General features: G+C 45.3%; 1 protein-coding gene across 1 annotated transcript in view; it reads right to left on the reverse strand.

Moving 5' to 3' along the window:
- Nucleotides 1-20,387, reverse strand: part of ANO6 (anoctamin 6) — a 503,549-nt gene extending 483,162 nt beyond the window's left edge. Inside the window, exon 1 of the mRNA XM_086919093.1 lies at nucleotides 20,222-20,387. Coding sequence (XP_086775219.1) covers nucleotides 20,222-20,303 — 82 coding nt within the window. The 5' untranslated portion in view covers nucleotides 20,304-20,387. The remainder of the gene's footprint in view (nucleotides 1-20,221) is intronic.
- Nucleotides 20,388-20,797: the final 410 nt, after the last annotated feature.

Here is a 20,797-nt window from a genome sequence, read left to right on the forward strand (position 1 = left end):
CAATGTTTACGCATCAACACGACACATCTGCATGATGTACACACACCAAGTTTGAAAATAGAGACTGCGTTAAAGTTAGCGTACGCACAGCACTATCGGCAGGGACGGGTAGACCGCAAGCAAGGGCAGCGCAAGAACAAGTAAGCACAAGCGCTTTGATAACCGTGGATTCATTGAAACTGGAAAGTTCACTTTCGTACTGACAGCAGAGGCTGTTTTCTTGATAGATCGAGTGAGTACACCACACCGGACCTTATCTGTTTGGCATATGTCATTGAGCACGCCAGTTGTAGTAAGTTTTTGGCAGTTTCTGGTCTGTTCTAAAAACTTAATCTTGAGTCGGCAACCGGGATGTATAATAAATCACAAATTGATTTTTGTCATAGATACATTTACATATTTGAAGGCTGAGGTCAACCCAGGACCGGGTATGTGTGAGTTGGTTACACAAAACTGTGTTTGGTTTATTCTCACACAGAGGAGTTGCATGTTTTAGAGGCAATGCACTAGGGGCATGTTTATCTTCCATAAGTTACACCGAATGGTAGGCATGATGCACCAGGTGGACAGATGTCAATGAAGGAATTTTTCAGTTATTCCTTTGAATTTTTCAGTTATTCCTTTGAATTTTTCAGTTATTCTTTTAAGTTACTCTTCATTGTGAAGACACAGACTTTTAAATCACAGCATGAACTTATGGCGCCAAAAAACACGGTGAAGGGCATAAACCTGAAAAGTCCGAATATTTTTGATTTTTTGTTGTTGTGTTCACACAGTATGATAAAAATCATGTATTATTTGTTATCATGGAGTTCCCCTGATGAAGTGATTTCCGAAATGCATTGGGAATACAGAAAAGAAAGACCTTATGTGGAATTCATAATGTTGTGAAAGCGTTGTGAAGAATTGTATAATACAGAAGACACGTGAAAAATGAATTTGATGGCTGCTGTTTTCTTCTTTTTGTCTTTGTATTAGTTATAACAATGAAATGATCGGTTCACAGTTATTTGCTGGATCAATGATTTAACAATGGCATCAGTGAAAACAATCTGTTAAATTTGTATTACACCACATGGGCAAGAGTGGTGCACCTTGATATATGTAACAGAGTCTGTACACATTAGTTGGTTGATAAGTTAACCTGACAGGAGCAGGTCAGGGTAGCACAGAATAGAGGAACATGTTTTCAGTTGTTTATGCTCAGGATATACAGTATTAAGTACAGGAGTGCAGGTTATACCAATAGTTCGAATTTAGGTAAAGAAAACAGATTGCCATTTATAATGCCAATAACTCCAATTTTGTAGATATGCAGTGCTGGCGCCTTGTTCACTAGGGACCTCTAGGAGCAGCTTAAGGTACTGCACCGAGACATGCAGTGCTGGTGCCTTGCTCACTATGGACCTCTAGGAGCAGTTTACGGTACTGCACCTAGACATGTAGTGCAGGTGCCTTGCTCACTAAGGACCTCTAGGAGCAGCTTGTGGTACAGCACCTGGGCATACAATGCTGGTTCCTGTTTCACTAGGGACCTTTAGGAGGAGCTCACTACACAAGCATTTGCAATTAACTAGGTCTCGCATTCTGAAAGTATGAGCTATTGACGTTGCATTATTAATTGCAAGGCCAATACCTCAACCTATCAGCAATGGGGGACCTATTCCATTGCAAATGCTTGTTTTTCTTTAGTTATACATGACAGTTGGGGCACTCTCTCTCCGCCTTTGTGAGAGATAAACAGGCCCTTCCTACTATTTATCCGGTGTGGTTCAGTTATAGAAGTGCGTTACGCAGTTCGGGGCTTCGCCTACCCAATTTTGAGGGGGTTGGTAGGAATACCTGAAGGGTGGAGCTTCTGCTATAACAACCAAAACCCGACAATTGTATAGGATGATCACCTCTGGCGGAACCCTCCACACGAGCATAAAGGAGTTAACCTCATGGTCCAGCATTGAAAGTAAGGCATATTTTCCTAAAAGCTGCGTTTTTGTCACCTGTGTTGTTTGCTGAAGTGTAAATATATGGATGAAAAGCAAGCTATTACCCCACTGAGTTCTAATTGATATATGTCCCTGTATTTCTATTCTTTGAATGTAAGAAACTATGTGGAGTGACGGGCAGAGATGCCGACTCAAAACCTGGGAAGCGAGGTTCTAGTACCAGTGTCGGATCAACACCTTGTGATTCTTATTATGCCCAAAAAAACATTTGTCTTAGTGTAATGTAACCGCTGTCTACATAAAGAGGCCAAATACCGTTGAGTCGAGTTCGTGCTGTAAAAAACGAAGGTGTTTATTATTTTTTATCAGCCCAATGATATTCAAAAAAGTATAATGTACAATGTTTTTGCAGACTTAATCAGACTATTCACGGGATGGATACTTAAAGTATCTCAGCACTATGCCCCTTGTTTGCTATAAAACAACAAATGATAATAGTTTTGAGGTGACCTCATTCTCCAGTACTTCCATCCTATGTTCTTCAGGTCATCAACAAGATGATGAGATTGCAGTAGCAGTGATTACAGAGAGCTTGTGTTACATGAATGCTTATTGTGTATAGTGTGGTTTATAGTTTCGTAGGCCTGTGTGTGGGAGGTGCATAGTGCACTTCCTAGGATATTAGGCCTAGATGTATCAAGCATTTTGCGATTCTTTAAGGCCGAAATTCGCAGAATTTCGGCCTTAACGAATCGCAAACGGACATTTTGCATCTTTTGGGAAGTATGTGAAATTAGCAAAATAAGGAATCGCAAAAAATTGTGATTCCTTATTTTGCTTAAGCATTTAAGGAATCGCAATTTTGCGATTCCTTAAATGCCATGTAAGAAGCTTTTTTAAATTTGCGAATTCAGGATAAGGAATCGCAAATTAACACCAACTTGAGGTTCGTGTTAATTTGCAAAATCCTTTCAAAAACCAAAAGTTGCCAATTTTGAGGGTGGCATGTGACACACATACATGCCCATAGGGCATGTATGTGCGCCATATGCACACACATGTAAGTTTCAGGGGTGCAGCAGGGTGTCCATGAGACACCCCTGCACCCTTGCAATAATTCTCAAATTGCGATTAGCAAATTGCGAATTCGCAATTTGAGAATTATTTCGCAATCATTCCAATGGGCCTCATGGCCCATAGGAATGAATGGGAAATTATTCCTTATTTGCGAATTCGCAACTTGCAAATTAGGAAAAAAAAGGAATCGCAAAAAAATAGCGATTTAAAACAAACATCCCATTTTGTGATTTCTTAATAGCGATTCGTTAAAAATCGCTAGTAAGAAATCGCAAATAGGAACGATGATACATCTAGGCCTTAATTAGGTGTGGACGTATCCAAGCTACACAATGCAGGTCGACAATTGCTCATTCGATCACTTCATTGAATTACAGGGACATCATTGCTTTGTTCTATCTACTCCGGATAAACGGTCACGCATTAAGATTTGAAATGTCACACACAGGCACGCTAAAAAAAATGAAACGGTCACACATAAGCAAACTGAAATCTCAGCAGCAATGTGTACTGGTTAAGAAAAGCCAAGAACATAGGGGCATATGTATGAAGCCCATTTCCCATTCGCAAACGGGTCGATTCTCAGAATCGCCCGTTTGCGAACGGGAAAAAGCCTTTTTGGGATGTATCATCCCAAAAGGCCCTTGCAAAATAGGGAATCGCTAAATTTGTGATTCCTTAAATGCGATGTATAAAGCACTCAAGTTTAGCAATTTCTTTGAAAAATGCACTTTTTTGCATTTTTCAAAGTGCAATTTGGCGCGTGTGCGCACCACATGTGTACCCATGCTTATTTCAGTGGTGCACACACAGGGTGTCCTTATGACACCCTTGCACCCTTGAAATCGCATTCTCAATCTACGATTCTTTAATTGCGAATCACAAATTGAGAAGGTTTCCATTCATTCCTATTGGTCTCTAGGCCCATTGGAATGAATGGGGAGGGTTTCCTTAATTGCGAATCACAAAGTGCGATTCGCAATTAAGGAATATATAGGATTCGCAAATTATTTTGCAAATCCTATATACATCTCGTTTTGCGATTCTCAAATAGCGATTCTGTAAAATTCGCTATTTGAGAATCGCAAAATCAAACTTTAATACATATGCCCAATAGTAAACGAAACGCGCATTAGTGCGGCACCTCGAAAAGGGCCATTATGTTAAAGAGAAGTGCTCTGCTCCGGTGGGCGCAGGGCGGGTCCCATAACACCTCCAAAACAGCAGACATGGTCGATTAATCAGCAGGAAAGACACACCCCTTCCGGTTGCTATTTTTGCATGTACCGAACGTGTGTTGAACTTGCGGTCTCTGCAGCCGGTGGGAAGTGCATGCTGGCTTGTGGTGGGGTGTAAGTAAACTCAAGCTCAAAACAAGGAGCGGCCCACAAAAGGTCACGGGTTTTTGTTCCAAGGATCAACAGAATGCGTGCCGAGGCAGTGGCAGATTTTGTTTGACAGAGAAAATGAACACAAAGCTAAAATAGTCGCACATTCATCATTTTGAGTGGGCCTGGCCTGGAGTAGAACAAGGGCAACGCCCTGGAGCTAGAGCGGGAGGTAAAATATCAAACCGTAGATGCTTGAAAAACAAGTTAAACTCCCACTGAACATCCCTGCGGTGACTTATCTGGTGTCTGCAGGCCACTCTTGATGAAAGTGGTGCGCCACCCTTCCTCTGCAGACAAGAGGGGCCGTGTCAGGTCTGACGCCTCCAGACAGTCCATGCTGTGCACTGTGCTGGGTCTGGTGGCGTAGAGGAGTAATTGTGCAACTACGGATCCCACGCTGCAAAGTGTTATGAGCTCAAATGGCTTTAGACGTCCTTCTTGGCACTGGGACATTTGGCGGCATTACATCTGGAACAGGGACAGAGCAATGGCGAACACCTCATTTCGAGCTGGACAACCATACTGTTTCCACGCCGGGCTTTTAGCAGACACGTCATTGCCATTTGGCATTTTACTTTAATCTTCGTCCAATCGAAGTAAACCAAGGCTTTCAAGCTCAGACTGCATTAGACTCCCACGCGGAAGCCCAGAACTGCCAACACTCTCAGCAACGACAAGAAGTAAGGTGGTCACTGTAGACAGGACATGTGCAGGAAACAGTGACCTGAAGGGACACCCCACTGGAATGCAGTGTCCAATGTGGAAAGAAACATTTTAAGGAGATGAAATGCAAAATGACCTGTTGACCACGGTTTTCAAGCTCTTCCATGTTGTATACAACATGGAACTTTCAGCTATCATCGGGACTTCCAGCTTTACTTTGCCCCCACCCATCAAAATGCAGGACTACAAGGCCCAGAATCCCTGGCTGCCCTCACGTGGTAGCATATGTAGCCTGTGCTGCACTTGTTTAAGTTAGGATGCTGTGAGTGCGCCCTCTAAATCACACAAACACCCCAGGATGAGCTGGAGAAGAATGAGTGAAAGGTCATTATTTTTCTTTTCTCTGTGTCTCTACACTAGGAGGCTCCAACCTTTTCTCTAGGGAGAGCCAGTTATGCTCATTAAAAATGTTCCAGAGCTACCAATATTGTGTTGTAATAGTGACCTCATAAGACAACATAACACTGGGGGCCATGCCTTTCAAGACTATCAGCGGTGATCCTCTCAGTGCATCAGGCAGGGTTACTAGCAGTAATGTGAAAAATAGGTTTTATCAATTTGCAGTGCATCTACATGGGGAATACATAATAACAATAAGTCTCCTCAACCCTGCCTACTTTATCACTCAAATATAACCTTTAAAAGTGTAATTTGTAACGTGGATTTGTAAAGTGCATGTGCACCCTAAAGGGTGGTCTTGCGCTGAAATAACATATTTATTTTTACGCAACACAATGACTGGAATTGTTAAATCCAACCATACCAACATTTTCATCTTGAATACACGATTTTCAATTTTGAAATACATGTAAAAACAGAACAAACGCTTCTACATTATTAGGCTGGGTTGCAGACTGGGGAGATACTAACAGGTTGCGGGAGAGCAACTCATTGGAGAAGCCCGCTCTAGAGGCTTCTAACTTGCTGATGCTGGTTGCAATAGATCCTTTTAATAAGCTGGTTTTCCAAGGAGGGTTAATGTTAGCCTATTGTCAGGAGATGCTGGCATTCGCATCTGGAAGGCCCTCTCTGCCCTCTCACCCACAGAGCTGCATAACCCATGATTGCCGACATGAAAAAAGGCAGAAAGCCAGAAACTACCTTTATGTTGCATTTCACAGCTCTTCGCGTTGCCACTATGACATAGGATACTAGCATCTGTTTTTTTGCAGCCAACAGCATGTTGCATTGTGGGGCTTGTAGTAGCTCAAAACCCCAGCATGCAAAGTGGTATTGACTAATATGCCAAAATTGGCTGCAGATGTTCTACATAACATAGAACCACTTGTCAGCAATCTTAACATTTTACAAAATAATCTTTTCCTTTCATGTAAATATGCTTTATTTTTCAATAAAAAATTACTGAAATAAAAAAAAAAACTATTTTTCCACGAGTAATACCAAAAGTAAACTCTGCTCAGATGTATTGGGAGGGTTCACCCTCATCATTCATTAAAACAAGCATTCGCAATGGGAATGTTTTTTTTTCTTATGTGGAGTGGAAAAATGTATACAGACATTCACAACACAATAAAGGTGCAACATGGACAGCCATAGCATAACCTTCCCTAATAAATGAGACGCTAAGGACAGGTGGCAGAAGCAGAAAGAACATCACATAAATCTCTCAAACATACAGGACAGGTGCAATTCAGGCTGCTTATGCAGTAAAGAGTAAGTGAAAGGTGCTCAAGAACTGTTGTATTTACCATAAACAGGCCTAAACATACAGAAGGTATAAATCTACAACAAGACATATACAAACTCCTTATGACTAGACCATACATTCATGTACTCATACAGGATGAACCCTCACCTACCTCTTGTAGTATGCTTAATCTGTGGGTGCCATGTTTTGAACCGGTATGCATTTAGAGAACTACTTTTCATTGGTTCCACAGTCTCCTAGCTATTGGGATCTCTAGTTTGGATGAAGTTCTGTCATTGATGTCAATATTTACTTTCTCTCTTTGTTAAACTGTTAGACTTATTTTAAAGATTCTAGGTGGGTGAGCACAAAATGTTTTTTACTAATATCGCCCAACTACAAGTTTAACAACAGGCGGGTAAAGCAACAAACACTTCTCTTTTCCATGAACTCATTTCGGTGCTTGAATATTGCCCCTGTAAAATCAGTGTATTTCCCGGGAATATATGTATCTTGCATCAAATGTTGTGAAATAATTCCTGTTTCATAAAGCATGTTCACCGGCCTCAGAAAAAAAAGGAGGGAGTATGAGGCAGACCTCGCATCAGGCTATTGGAGTGGTTGTCAGTATGCAGCTTGTTTTCCCAAGGCGAGTCGTAGTAATTGCAACCCGCACCATAAATCAGACCATGCCCATGCTGCCAAACCACACTCACAACTGAGGGCCCGATTCTGATACAGGTTGGAAAACTTCTCGATCGAATCGGTTTGGAAATGGTTTCCGACCCACTTGGATTGGGAGAGTCCGACCGATGGAGTACGAAGCATCCAGATGCTTCCCAATACGATTTGGTTGGACTCCCATTGACTTCAATGGGAGAATATGTTCCTAACCACATCATAATTGGGTCATCGGTTGGTAAGACATGTTTCTGATCCGATTTGGAAGGAGCTAATGCCGTTAGGAGGTCTTCCTAACCACATCAGAAACAGACCCTAGGTGGGAATGCTTTCCTAACCGCATCAGAATCAGGCCCTGAGTGGGTGTGGGCAGCGGGAGTGTACAGGCCTTAAGACCCCAAACTATATGCCCCCATACAAAAGCGTATCTTGCCTCCATGCAAACAAGAATAGGGTAGTGGTGCTGAGGAGGGGACCTACCGGCCTTTAATTTTCTACAACCCCCATATGTGTTGCATCTTGTATGGAAAATTTGCAGTGCAGTGGAGGGGTGAACAACCTTAACGACGCAGCTGTTACACCGCCGTGCCGTTACAACGCGGTCTTTTCAACGCAAGTCGTTACCACGACTTGCGCTAGAGGGCGCTGCAGGACAAGGAATTTTTTTATTTACTATCCAACACCTTCCCTACTGTACATAGGCTGGTGTTGGAATAGTAAATGAAAAAATTCCTAAGTCTGCACCCCCTCCAACGCAAGTCGTGGTTACGACTTGCGTTGAAAAAACCGCGTTGTAACGGCACGCGTTGTAACAGTACGCGTTGTAATGCCGTACATCCAGTGGAGGCTTAAGAGAACAGCTCTTTGCTTAGCCTGGATGTTCCACTCTTCTTAAAATGACAGGAACTGACACTTTATAGCCGAGGTACGAACTTTTACACAAAAAAGATACATATATTTTGGACTGTTTCACTTTCACACCTTAGACTATTTAATTATTTATTTATTTATTTGTGTTATTTGTAGAGCGCACACACTCAGCCCCAGAGGGATATCACAGCGCTGATACTGTCCACAGTCAATAAACTAGTATGCTAGGGGAGAGTCAGATTGATAGATCGGGTTCCAGTACATTGGAAACAGACATGTTTTACGCTTTTTCCTGAATCTGAAGTAGTCGCCAGTAAGGAGGAGATCCAGGGGCAGTACATTCCACTGGGCTGGAGCCAGATAGGTAAAAGAGTGGCCTCCGGCACTAAATGTTTTGATTAGTTTTATTTTAGCTATGGTTAAATTTACTGATCTCAAATTTGGATCAAAGAATCACGGGGCTCGAGTCATGACGGGCCCTGTGAGCATGGCAGAGAAGCTTAAATGTTGCTCTCTTTCATATGGGCAGCCAGTGCAAGGTTTTTAGGCAGGCAGACTGCAGTCACAGCTTTATCTGTCTTTGTTGAAGATGAGTTTTGCAGCTGCGTTTTGTATCACCTTTAAGAGAGTAAAAAGATAGTCAGCCATTCCCATGTATAGGGCATTCCCATAGTCCAATTTACTGGCAATTAGGGCTTGGACCACGGTTATGCAGCAGTCATCCGGAATCCAACTGAATAGTTTTCTGACAAGTTTGAGCAAGCCAAAGCATCTGCCACAGGTGGCATTGACTTGTTCCTGCATGGACAGTGACCTAACAATGAGGACTCAGATTTTTTTGCTGCTTTTTTTGGCTCAGGCGCGGTGCCCTCGGAGGCAGGCCACCATGATGCATCACCACCGTATAGTAGAATTTCCACTTTTTCGGCATTAAGTATTAAGAAATTAGCCATAATCCAACTGACCACCTGGAGTCAGAAAGATTGTTTTGGGGCTTCTTCATAGTACTCCCCTATTGAGATGACCAGTTGGGTATCATGTGCATATGAGCAAGTCTCAAATTCCCACTTTTCGACCATTGTGACAAGGTAAGCGGTACACTTTGAAAAAGAGCCTTGTGATATGCCGCATTTTGAGTTGAGGGAGAACACAGTCCTTTTACACAGGAAAGATCCAAACCATTGTAGGGCTGTAGAATGAAGCCCTATCCATTAAGTTTTTTTTATCATTTGGCTGCGAGAGGCGGTATCAAATGCTGTAGAAAGATTTAGTAGAATCAGGGTAACTTCTAATCCAATGTTGTCCAGAACAGCTAAAAAGATAGATTCTGTGCTGTTCTTGCCTCTGAATCCCATCTGGGCAGGTCTAATAAATTGTTGCTCTCCAAAATACTGTCTACCGGCTATTGAGAAGTCTTTCAAGGACTTTGGACATGTACGGAAGCAAGGAAATTAGGACGGTAGTTAAATAGAATAGATACATCTAGTCCTACTTTTTTAAACAAGGGGAGAATCAATGCTTGGTCTGAGTAAAACAGCGTTCATCAATGAAAAATGTAAAAATGTTGTGAACTGTTGGCTCAGGATGGAGTTTTAGGCGAAAGAAAATTAAATGGGGACGGGTCGAGGGGAGATCCTGACTTAACTTCTAATAACATTTTCTCCACATGTTCCCTAGATACGCTAGCAAGACTCCCTAAGTGGGCTCTTGCTTCCGGGAGTGGCCCTGACTGGGTTTATAGGCCTGAAGACCCCAAACTATATGCCCCCACACCAAAGCGTATCTTGCCTCCATGCAACAAGAATAGGGCAGTGGTGCTGAGGAGGGGACCTACCGGCCTTTAATTCTCTACAACCCCCATATGTGTTGCATCTTGTATGGAAAATTTGCAGTGCAGTGGAGGCTTAAGAGAACAGCTCTTTGCTTAGCCTGGATGTTCCGCTCTTCTTAAAATGACAGGAACTGACACTTTATAGCTGAGGGACGAACTTTTACACAAAAAAGATACATATATTTTGGACTGTTTCACTTTCACACCTTAGACTATTTAATTATTTATTTGTGGTATTTGTAGAGCGCACACACTCATCCCCAGAGGGATATCACAGCACTGATACTGCCCACGGTCAATAAACTAGTATGCTAGGGGAGAGTCTGTTGGGGGGCGGGGGGGGTTGGGTATAGAAAGTAGAATATATTTTATCGGTTTTATCTGTGAAGTAATTAGCGATTGCTTCATAGTGGTGGACTGAAGAGGTGATAACTTGTGATCGACTGATGGGTTGGGACAGTTCTTTTACAATTTTAAAAAGTTCTCTAGAGGATCTACTACTTCATTCTAATCTGCTGATGACTATATCATGGCTACAAGTTGTCTTAATGACACCCTTTCTGCTGTGACAGTTTTATTTATGATTTAAGGAGCAAGTCAGTTGTCTTGTTTCCTCCTATATAAGCCTTTTATTTTTATAGATGCAGCAACATTATGGTCTACTAAACCATACACAAGATATGTTGCTGTACAGCGTGCACCATGAGCTATTTCAATGTGCTCTCAAATGTGGTGATCATGGAAAAGGAGTGGAAAACAGTAATTGCCAAGGATTGCGCTGTTTGGTCAAGTTTAGAAGCTGGGATTGAAACCCGGTTTCCTGAGTAGACATTGTGCAATTCAGGTCATGAGTGGATATTGCATTATTTCCCCCTTCTGCCCTGATGCCACCTTGTCTTATTCTAGGCCTTTACTGATGTTGTATATGGAACAACATTGTGGTCTATTAAACCCTGTTACAGAGGTTTTTATATAGTGCACATCCTGAACTACATTATTTCAAGTTGCTTTCAAATGTAATGATGACTGAAAAGGAAGCAGAAGCAAGAAAAGTAATTGCCCTTCTCTGTCATACTTTGTTCAAGCGGGGAAGCTGTGCTTGAAACCAGGGTCTCAGGGTCTGCAGCTATGGTGTCCTGGGTCAATAAAAGCTTCTGACTTGCCTTAACATGATATTAAAGGACATGTGAATGACCCTTTATGTTTTTAGGTCTCGCCTGTCGATGCACATGCGCATCGAGCAAGCGAGACTATGGTGGCTTATCCACTCTTTATCCAACTTGCAAGGAATCGTGGCGATTCCTTGCAGTGCATGAGAAATTTAAGCTCAATGCGCATGCGCATTGAGCTTAAAAGCGCGTGCACATGCCCCCAGCCGCCTGCCTTGCCTACTCTCCCAGCTGGTGCCGCTCCACCCCCTGCGGCATCAAAGGCTTTCACGGCCGGCCGGCCATGCTTTCAGTTTCACGACCGGCCGGCCGTGTGAACTGCATTTCAAAGCCCGCTCTCCCTGCTCCGCCCCCTGCTCCGGCCGAGACGCATTTCTCCTCCCTCCTCCCCCCTCCTGGGTCAGGTTACCCTGCTTTCTCTTTCTTCTTTGTTTGGTAGTTTGTTTATTTTACCCAAGTGACTTTGCGCTATTGCAAACACGAAGCATGGTTGAGCTTGCAAACACGAAGCATTGTTGAGCATGTACTTTTATTTGTTTTACGGGTTGATCGTTCGAACATTATTCATTGTTTATTTTTACTAGTAACACCTATGAAAAACTCTGCGGCTTTTGAGATCAACACTTGAACCTCGTGCCCACCCCCGCTGGCGAAGAGAGGCTTACACAGGAGGCTGCACACGACCCAGGGGACGCTCTGTGCACATGGCTTGTGTCCTGCCCATCTCTTGGCGTGTCCCTCCGCTGCCTCCGTCGCCGCCTCCCCGGGCACCGCCTGAATGGAATGGGTGGGTGCAGGTTGTGCATCGCCCTGAGAAGTGGGCAGCTGTGCTGGCGATTCCTCGAGCTATGCCAGCGAGGAGCAGTGCCGACACAGGTCCGACATTGCTGGAAATGTGACCATAAACTTCCTTAACCGTGACCTTGTAAGTAGAGGGTGGTGTCAAATGTTGCTTCAATACCCTACATTAAAGTTAGCCCCGGGTGAAACCGTGTGAAATTGGCGTCACGTGAATAGAATTTTATGGGTGCAGCTTTTTGTAGAACGGGCTCCTCAGCACAGTAGTTGGAGGAGACAATGCTTGGTGGAAACAGTGACGTCATTGCTGCGGGGCTCCTAACTCTACAGTCTCCAGCTGGCTCACGAGTATGGTCGCTTTTCGCCAGAATTGAGCCATTTCTCCGAACTTGTGCCACGATTCCACCTCGACCGTGTGTTCATTACAAAGAAGTGTTGCCAGAAAGGAACCTTTGGGTTCCACAAACTTATTCCAATCAAGTATTTCTAGAGGAATGGAACAGTGTACCTGACGCTGGAGCTGAGGGCTTTCTGTGGTGTGGGGTGAAAGGACACTTGCAAATACACGCGCTGGTCACTCAGGGCCCCGTGTACAGGCTTTGCATCTGAAGCACGTATCGGGAGAATCCCTGCACTTTACCTTCAAGTGCCTGAATTCGGTCTCTCACCCCCTCACCCTCCACCCTCACTCACCCTCAACCCCTCACCCTCACCCTCACACCCTCAACCCTTCACCCTCAACCTCTCACTCACCCTCAACACCTCAGCCTCACCCTCACTCACCCTCACCCTCACTCACCCTCAACCCCTCACACTCACTCACCCTCACCCTCACTCACCCTCAACTCCTCACCCTCACTCACCCTCACCCTCACCCTCACTCACCCTCACCCACACTCACCCTCACTCACCCTCAACCCCTCACCCTCACTCACCCTCAACCCCTCACCCTCAAACCTTCACCCTCAACCCCTCACTCACCCTCACTCTCACTCACCCTCACTCAGCCTCAACTACTCCCCCTCACCCTCACTCACCCTCAACCCCTCACCCTAACTCACCCTCACCCTCACTCACCCTCAACACCTCACTCGCCCTCACCCTCACTCACCCTCAACACCTCACCCTCAACCCCTCACCCTCACTCACCCTCACCCTCACTCACCCTCACTCTCACTCACCCTCAACCCCTCACCCTCACTCACCCTCAACCTCACTCACCCTCACCCTCACTCACCCTCAACCCCTCACCCTCACACAGTGCAATAGGTCTCAGACCATTTCAGTTAGAGCTTTTAGAAATGTTTATGGCTTTTTTTATTTGTAATTCTTTAGCATTGGCTACAGGAAACAAAAATGCTAAACATTTACAAAAAAAACCCATAAACAATTCTAAAAGCACTAACTCTAATGGTGCGAGACCTATTGCATTTCCAATGCTTGTTATAGTATGGGGAAACAACAGTGGAAACCCCTCTCTTCACAGAACAGGTGCAGAAAAAGTGCAAACATCCCTCTTTTAGAAGACTGGTACAGCTAGTGTGCCATCAGGGGAGTAACAGCGGACCCCACAGTGCTGGGGGAGGGCCACCGCACGGTACCCTGGCCTGAGCTCCCGAGTGCCCCTCTATGTTCTTTGCAGGTGAGCCACCCAGTGCTTAATTTGTGCCGGTGCTTTCCGGTGCTTAGCACCGGCACTTATTTATTAGGGCCAGGGCTACACGCATCCGCACGTCATATGGCATTGATGATATATTTATCTCACTGACTCGGGCAGAAAGTATTATGCTGGTTCGTCTACCGAGTGAGTCCAAGACAGTGAAGAGTTTTGCGGCTGTGGGAGCCAAGATTCACAAGAAAATAATCATTACTGGTCCGATCATAATTATTTATGCAATATCCATATCGCATGCGCATTTGCTTTTGGCGGCGCAGAGGCAGCCCTTAGTTCAGTGTTGCCAGTGGGCGGGCGCTGGACGGGACACCGATCGGGCTGGATTTGGTCTGGTAGTAAGCATGAGCGAATTTTGCGGATCTCGCGTTCGCGAATTTTGCGGATTTGCGGATTCGCAATCCGCAAAATCCGCGAATTCCCGCGAATTTGCGGATTTTTTTTTTTTTTGTGTTCGCCCGTGTTTCTGCCAGTTCGCGAGGGTTTTGTACACTTTCGCAAATTGCGAACTTACCTGTCGGGTCGCAAGTTTCGCGAACTTGTTGTTTCTACGTGTCCAGCCTGTTTGGGACACTCTTCTTCATCACTGCCACTCTCTGTCACCACTGCCACTCTCTGACTACTCATGCCACCCTCTGGCCCACCCATGCCACCCTCTGTTTCATCACCACACCCTCTGGTTGTCCAGTGTACATTATTTTCGGCAAAGCAAAGCACACCTTCCCTGCCTCAAGTGACCTGAATTAATTTGGGGCTGATTCATGTGTCACAGAATATTTTTTTAGCTGGCACCTGCTTCCTTAGTGCGCCCTGATTAGTGATCTTTTGCACTTGCTAAGTGCTTTCATTGTTGCAAAATTAGTTACAACACCTGCCCTGCCCCAACTGACAATAATGAATTAGGGGCTGATTAATGGATTTTAACTTCCAGCCTGGCTCCTGCTTGTCTCCCTTAGCTGTAATTCAGGACCTTTGTGGCATATGTGTAACTATTCTGAGGTTCAGAGCAGGGTCACATAATAGTTTCAACTGGCAACTGAACTCTGGAGGGGCCCCTCAGGAAGCACTCCAGGAAATGGCTACTAATGATGAGCCTGAACTTTTGAACCTGGTAAGTAGTTACTTTCAGTTTTGCTAAGATCGTATTTCTGCAATTTTGCACTTATTCGCGGGGCGCGAACTCACGCGAACAGTGCGAGCAGTGCGAGCAAAATCCGCTGCTCGCGGATTTGCGGATTTTGCGGGAAATTCGCAAATCTCGCGGATTGCGGATTTCCCGAAAATCCGCAAAATCCGCGAGCGGAACGGATTTTCCGCCCACGCCTATCTGGTAGGGGCCTGTGCAGCAGGCAAAGTGCACAGGTTTTTTTCAGAATGCCAATATCTGGCACGCCCGCACTCCATGCGTCATCAGCGGTTCAGCTGGGTCAGCCCGACAACGTCGAGCCTCGAGGGCAGGTAGCACCAGGCCCATCAGTTAAATAAAGGCAGAGCCCGGTCGCCCACCACCAGCAAACCGTAAGTACTAAGTAAATGAGCGCAGCCTATTGCCAAACCAAGGTGCTATTTTTTTTAGCCAAGCATGGTGACGTGACGGTCACCGCAGTATAGCTCCGGCTGAGCGCCACAAACTGAAAATTCGACGAATCCCAAGGGCCTGGCCTAGCTGTACATTATATGGGAGGGAGGGGGTTAAGTTAATGGCCCTGCCCGGCCCCTGCGCTTTCAGCCTGCTTGTCCTGGCCAAGGTGCTAACGAAGACCGCGTGCCACTTAAACCTGTGATTAAACACAGCAGCTCCAGAACTGTTGGGTAAACTGTCTCAGCGCCGCTGATCACTGGCGCTTGGGATCGAACTCTCTATAAAGATGCTGAAAGTTATTTTCATTCCTGGCAAGGGCCACAACCTGCAGGAACACACCATTGTACTAGTTGAGGGAGGTTGGACTCGGGATCTGCCTGGGGTCAAGCTGAAAGTCGTGAGAGGGAAATAGGACTGTGCTCATGTGCAAAAGAAGAGAAGTGATAGAAGTGCAATACTGTGACCATTAATTAACTGCTCCAAGGTCGGTTTGAGGGGAGTGGTACCTTTTCAAGGCACTTTGTGAAATCAACAACAAACTACTGTTTGGATGGCATTGTATGATTCTCGGGTGTTGCTAACAGCAGAACAGAGTGCTGCAAGTAACGCTTTGTCTTCATAAAATCTTATTTATTGTCATTAAACCACTTGAGGACATTTTGGGAAGTGAACACTTGCTGTTTTTCTTTTCCAAGAGCACATCATGTCTCTTGATGCTCATACACGACCTACTTGGATTTTCTACTTTATAGTTAAGACTCTTGACAAATGATGATCATTGTCATTTGCAGGCACTTGTTTCTCCATAGTCGTCCACTGCGGATCACGTTCAAAAAGTGAGCCTTTTCCAATAAAAGCATATGCCAAGTACAAAAAAAAAACAAGCCAAAAGTCTTAAAGAGAGATGAATTGGTGCCTGGGGTACAGTTAAATCTTTCCCCAAGGGGGTACTGGAATAATGTTAAGTAACAGCTTCGAGATGACAACGTGTCTGGTAGAATTATCTGGCAGCACACTCATTATTTCAGGTGCGCGGTAACCTCAGTTCAAGACGCCTACAGCACGGTTTGCTGAGATTAGAAGCCACTGAAACTTTATCGAGGCCCTGAGCTCAGCTAAAGCACCTCGTTGAAACTATTGAAGAACAACCACAAAAGAAAAGAAACCAAGATCTGATTTAATGCGCGCCAGAATGGTGATTACAGCAGAGCACAATTAATTTGGCAATTACTTTCATGTACATACACTTGATTTACAGCCCGGACCTCTTGGGCTCATGACTCCCACCAGGGAGGGGGGTCAGAGAAGAGCAAAAGGCCGAAACACAAGCGAAAAGCCAGGGCGAGAGTGTGAAATAAATACACCTGGGAGAATGCTTTCTGTAGCTGGCAGGGTGGAGTCTGAAAGGCAGTGTGCAGTGCCTTCTCAAACTGGGCCGCCACAGTTATTTTCTCTGAAGAAACCAGAAAAGTATATTTTCCTAGCAATCGCCAAACAAGGGTCTAACTTGTGTAATTAGACTAAATTCAACCAATACCGGGGTAGGACCGAAAACATGATCCTGAAACACTACCTAGAACACTGGTGATGTGAGCAAACACCACAGTAGTGCCCGTCGCCTGACAATTTAGCTACCCACTGCATTCATTCCCCATTAACCCTTCGCCTAGCTCCTTAGTTTTATGATTGTTAAGTTCTAGCCTTCTACCAGGGTCTGGGCTGGAGCTGCCGATTTGAAAGTGCCCCTCATCTTGCACTATGTGCATATATCACTTTGTAGTACCGCTTTCACAGCGTCCCAGGTGCCCCTTCCGTACTGGACTTTACTCTCCCACCACTGGAACTCAGTGGGAAGAAATATAACCAAGTACACCCAAACCTACCCCGGGTCAGTGCGTCTTGGTTACATAAAAGCAATAGCGCAGATGTTGGCCAAGCATCTCTCACTGTGTCAACCCCCATCTCTTTTTCTCTGTTTCTCTCAATCTTTTCCCACACTCTCAAACATCCTCGTTCTTTAAATATTTTCATTACTCTTACTTCCTGTCTTTCTCTCTTCTCAAGCATCCTCTCCTCCGCGGTCTTTATCAGCTTCCTCTCTTATCCCATCCTCTTTCCTTCTATCACCAGTCACTAGTCACTTATCACTGCGGTTCTCACCTGGCCTCCTCTCTCTTTTAAAACCAGTACCCTGGAGCAAGAGTGTCTCAACGCTACGACTGTCAAGTTGAGAATGTTCTGATGAAGACAAATGTTTACCAACATGCAAATAGGATTTACACATACATTTTAAAATAAATATTTTGCTGACCTTTTTGTGCTTTGTGGAGAACATCTGTATTTGCTGGATGAACACTTTAGTTATCAGAGGTTTACCTTTTCTTTCTGTATTTTTATTAAAGTGTTCTTAATGTAATTTGCAATATCTTTTGTGATCTAATCGCACACTGGCTAAGCGATGCTGTTGTCAAGTGCACATTCTATGTTGCTCTTCTCCACATGTGAATGAATGATATGATTTAATCTTTTTTAAATTTTCACAGGGTAGGGAACCTCCTATTAAAACTTTACTATGGGGAAGGCTCCCTTGCTGAAATTCAGATAAGATATTACCTCTGACTATTAGCAGTGCCAGTTGAGGATGTGGGTGGAGCCACTACAGTAAGTGGGTGGAGCTGGGGAAAAGTAGGCATGGCCTCCGATAAACATTTGAGCACCTGGACTTCATATTTTACAAATTAAGCACTGGAGCCACCCTCAAGGTCTATTACTCCAGTGTGTGGCATCAGCACAAGCAGGTACACATTGGAAATCGCAGTGCAAGCTTTAGTTCTCACAGAATAGGGACAGCATGGCCATAGCAAAGCAGGCTTCCCTCTCTCACAGAAGGAAAGAAGTTTAATCTTCCATTACTTCAGAAAAGATCCAGCAATGCAGAGTTGTACAAACTTTCATCGCTCACAGAACCTGAACGGTTAAGGCAAGAGTGACATGTAGGTTAAAGTTCAGTGGGTTCTTAACTCACTGAGAGGAATGTATAGGTGGATGAGTGAGGGAGTAAATATGCACATTGTGACACCACTTTCATTCAGGGGATATTCCAAGCCAGCACCTTGAAAATCCTGCTGCCGACACTGAGAGCAGTTTCATTGATCCTTTGTTATTTCACATGTTAAGAGGTTGCAGTAACCGAGTAGGTAATTGTTATTTGGAACAGCCTCTCCACAGCCCAAGTATCCAGGCTCTGGGCAGGCGCGCGGGTGTCGGTCTCTTTGAAAAGGCGCTGAAGTCGCGTGCCTCAGGCGGCGGGCACTCCCAGCCTCAGCTGCAGATGTTACATTCTGGCCACCAGTGCCCAGAATGCATAGCCAACATCAGGAACAGATGAGTAATCAGAACTAACGTGACAGCCTGAGGGCTTTGGCGGCAACACCCTGGACAAAAACAAGCAGGATAGATATCGGCTCTCCTCGGAATGAATGAGTGCGGATACTTTTCTTGTTACACATGCGGGGCCACAAGTCATAGGGCTCAGCGAAAACACTAGAGGAGCCACCTTATTCGTGAGTCGGGACAACTTGTGATCTATGCATGATCGCGAGACAGCACGGGCGGGTGTACTGTGGAAAATATCCATCAATGTGTGGAAGGCCCCGGTTACTACAGCATGGATGACGCACCTGCTGCTCTTCAGAACAGCCGGTTTTAGACCGGCACTGCAGGACTATAAACTAATTGGAAGCCCTTGAATCGACTGTGCATCCAGTTCTAAGGTCACAAGAAGCATTCTATTGTTTTATCTATTTCCAATACACGTGGCTTTGTCTGTATGTGACAGGGTACTGCTTGACCCAAAACATGGGCTTCAAACGTCTCGTCGCAGAGCAGTGCAGGTGCCTGCAGGCTGGAAGCACACATGGCTCGATATGGAATGATTTACATAAAAAAAATGGTCTTACATAGGTTACGACTGCCCTATATGAACACGATGACAAAGACTGGAAAATAACTGCTTGCTGGTAGGTGGATAATGCATTTATAGGAAACAGTGTTATTTTAGAATTTTGGAATCAACAAAAGATATCAAAATGATATAGATACACCTAAAAAACGGGTTGTGCGCGAGCCACTGCTGACCGATTTCGCAGTTTCTATTCCTACCTTCGTAAATAATATAGCAACCGGTTCTACCAATTAACTCAGTAGTGCTCATTTTATCAACTGAGGAAAGATGAAAGTCTGAGCAGAGTGGCCGGGATTTTATCTTGCTACTTACACACTGTGGGGAGCTACCGGCGCAGATGTTTTACCTGCGTTTGAACCTCTGGCCGAAAGTCCCGAAGACATTTCTATACGGCGCACGGGCCACGCATGTGTTTTAAAGGTTTGGAGCCTGGAGGTGTGACTACAAAGATCTCCGCAGTGGGCGTATCACGCCTCTGATCCACTACAGATGTTTTTTTGTTCTCTAAGTAGACAATTCAAATTAAACGTGAAACCCTGTCGCTGTGCCTCAGAAGACAGCTCCCATGATGAGGGTTCTGGAAGTGCATGGTCTTTTTTCCCGTAACCCATTGGGCGTGCCCACCATGCAGCAGAAACAAAAACGAAAAAACTAAAGTGCGGCGTGGAACATTCCAAAGTTTCCGTGCCTGTTTTCACAGATGCTCAGCGCGGCATTAGTGTCACACTCACTGCGGACTACGACTTTCAATTGAAACAATTTGGGGTGAAAGACCGACGTGCCACAACACACGGGCTTTCTAAATCCTACCGACTCCCTTCCTCGGCGAAAGTGCATCGCAGAAGACACCAGTGTAGGTACCGTCTACTCACCGATCTCTCCGTCCACGTCCGTCTCCCCGTCCTCGGACACCCCTTCCAGTTCCAGCAGGACATCCTCGTTGTCCACGTTCATGGCTGCTCCCTGCAGAGGGATCCCTCCGCTCTCCCAGGACTTGGAAAGCGCAACAGCCTGCTCACAGCTGGAGAAGGGCGGGGCCCTGGGCGGGCAGGAAGAGGCTGTCAGGGCGGCAGGAGGGGAGGCTGCCACAGGCGGGAGGAGACTGGGGAAGCCGGACTCGAGCAGAAGAAGGAGTCAGTGGTGAGGAGACGAGGCAGCTGGGATGGAGAGGAGGGGGCAGCCCGTGGCGAAGAGAACCAAAGACGGGGAGTGCAACACCAGATTGAATATGTGGCGTAACAACCAGAGCTGCCGGTTTTGGCGCCAGGGATCCGAACCAGGTTCAAGTCTTGGCATCCACTCCACTGACTCTCCTGTGATCATGGGGAATCTACCCCTGCCTCCTAAAAATGAACGTGGTGTAATGGTTAGAGGTGGAGCCATGTTCAAACCTCAGCATCCTATGATTCTGTGCAATTTACTTCACCTACCCGTGCCTAATGTAAAAG

Source organism: Lissotriton vulgaris, chromosome 1_1 (assembly GCF_964263255.1).
Source record: "Lissotriton vulgaris chromosome 1_1, aLisVul1.2, whole genome shotgun sequence".
Taxonomy (NCBI): Eukaryota; Metazoa; Chordata; class Amphibia; order Caudata; family Salamandridae; genus Lissotriton; species Lissotriton vulgaris.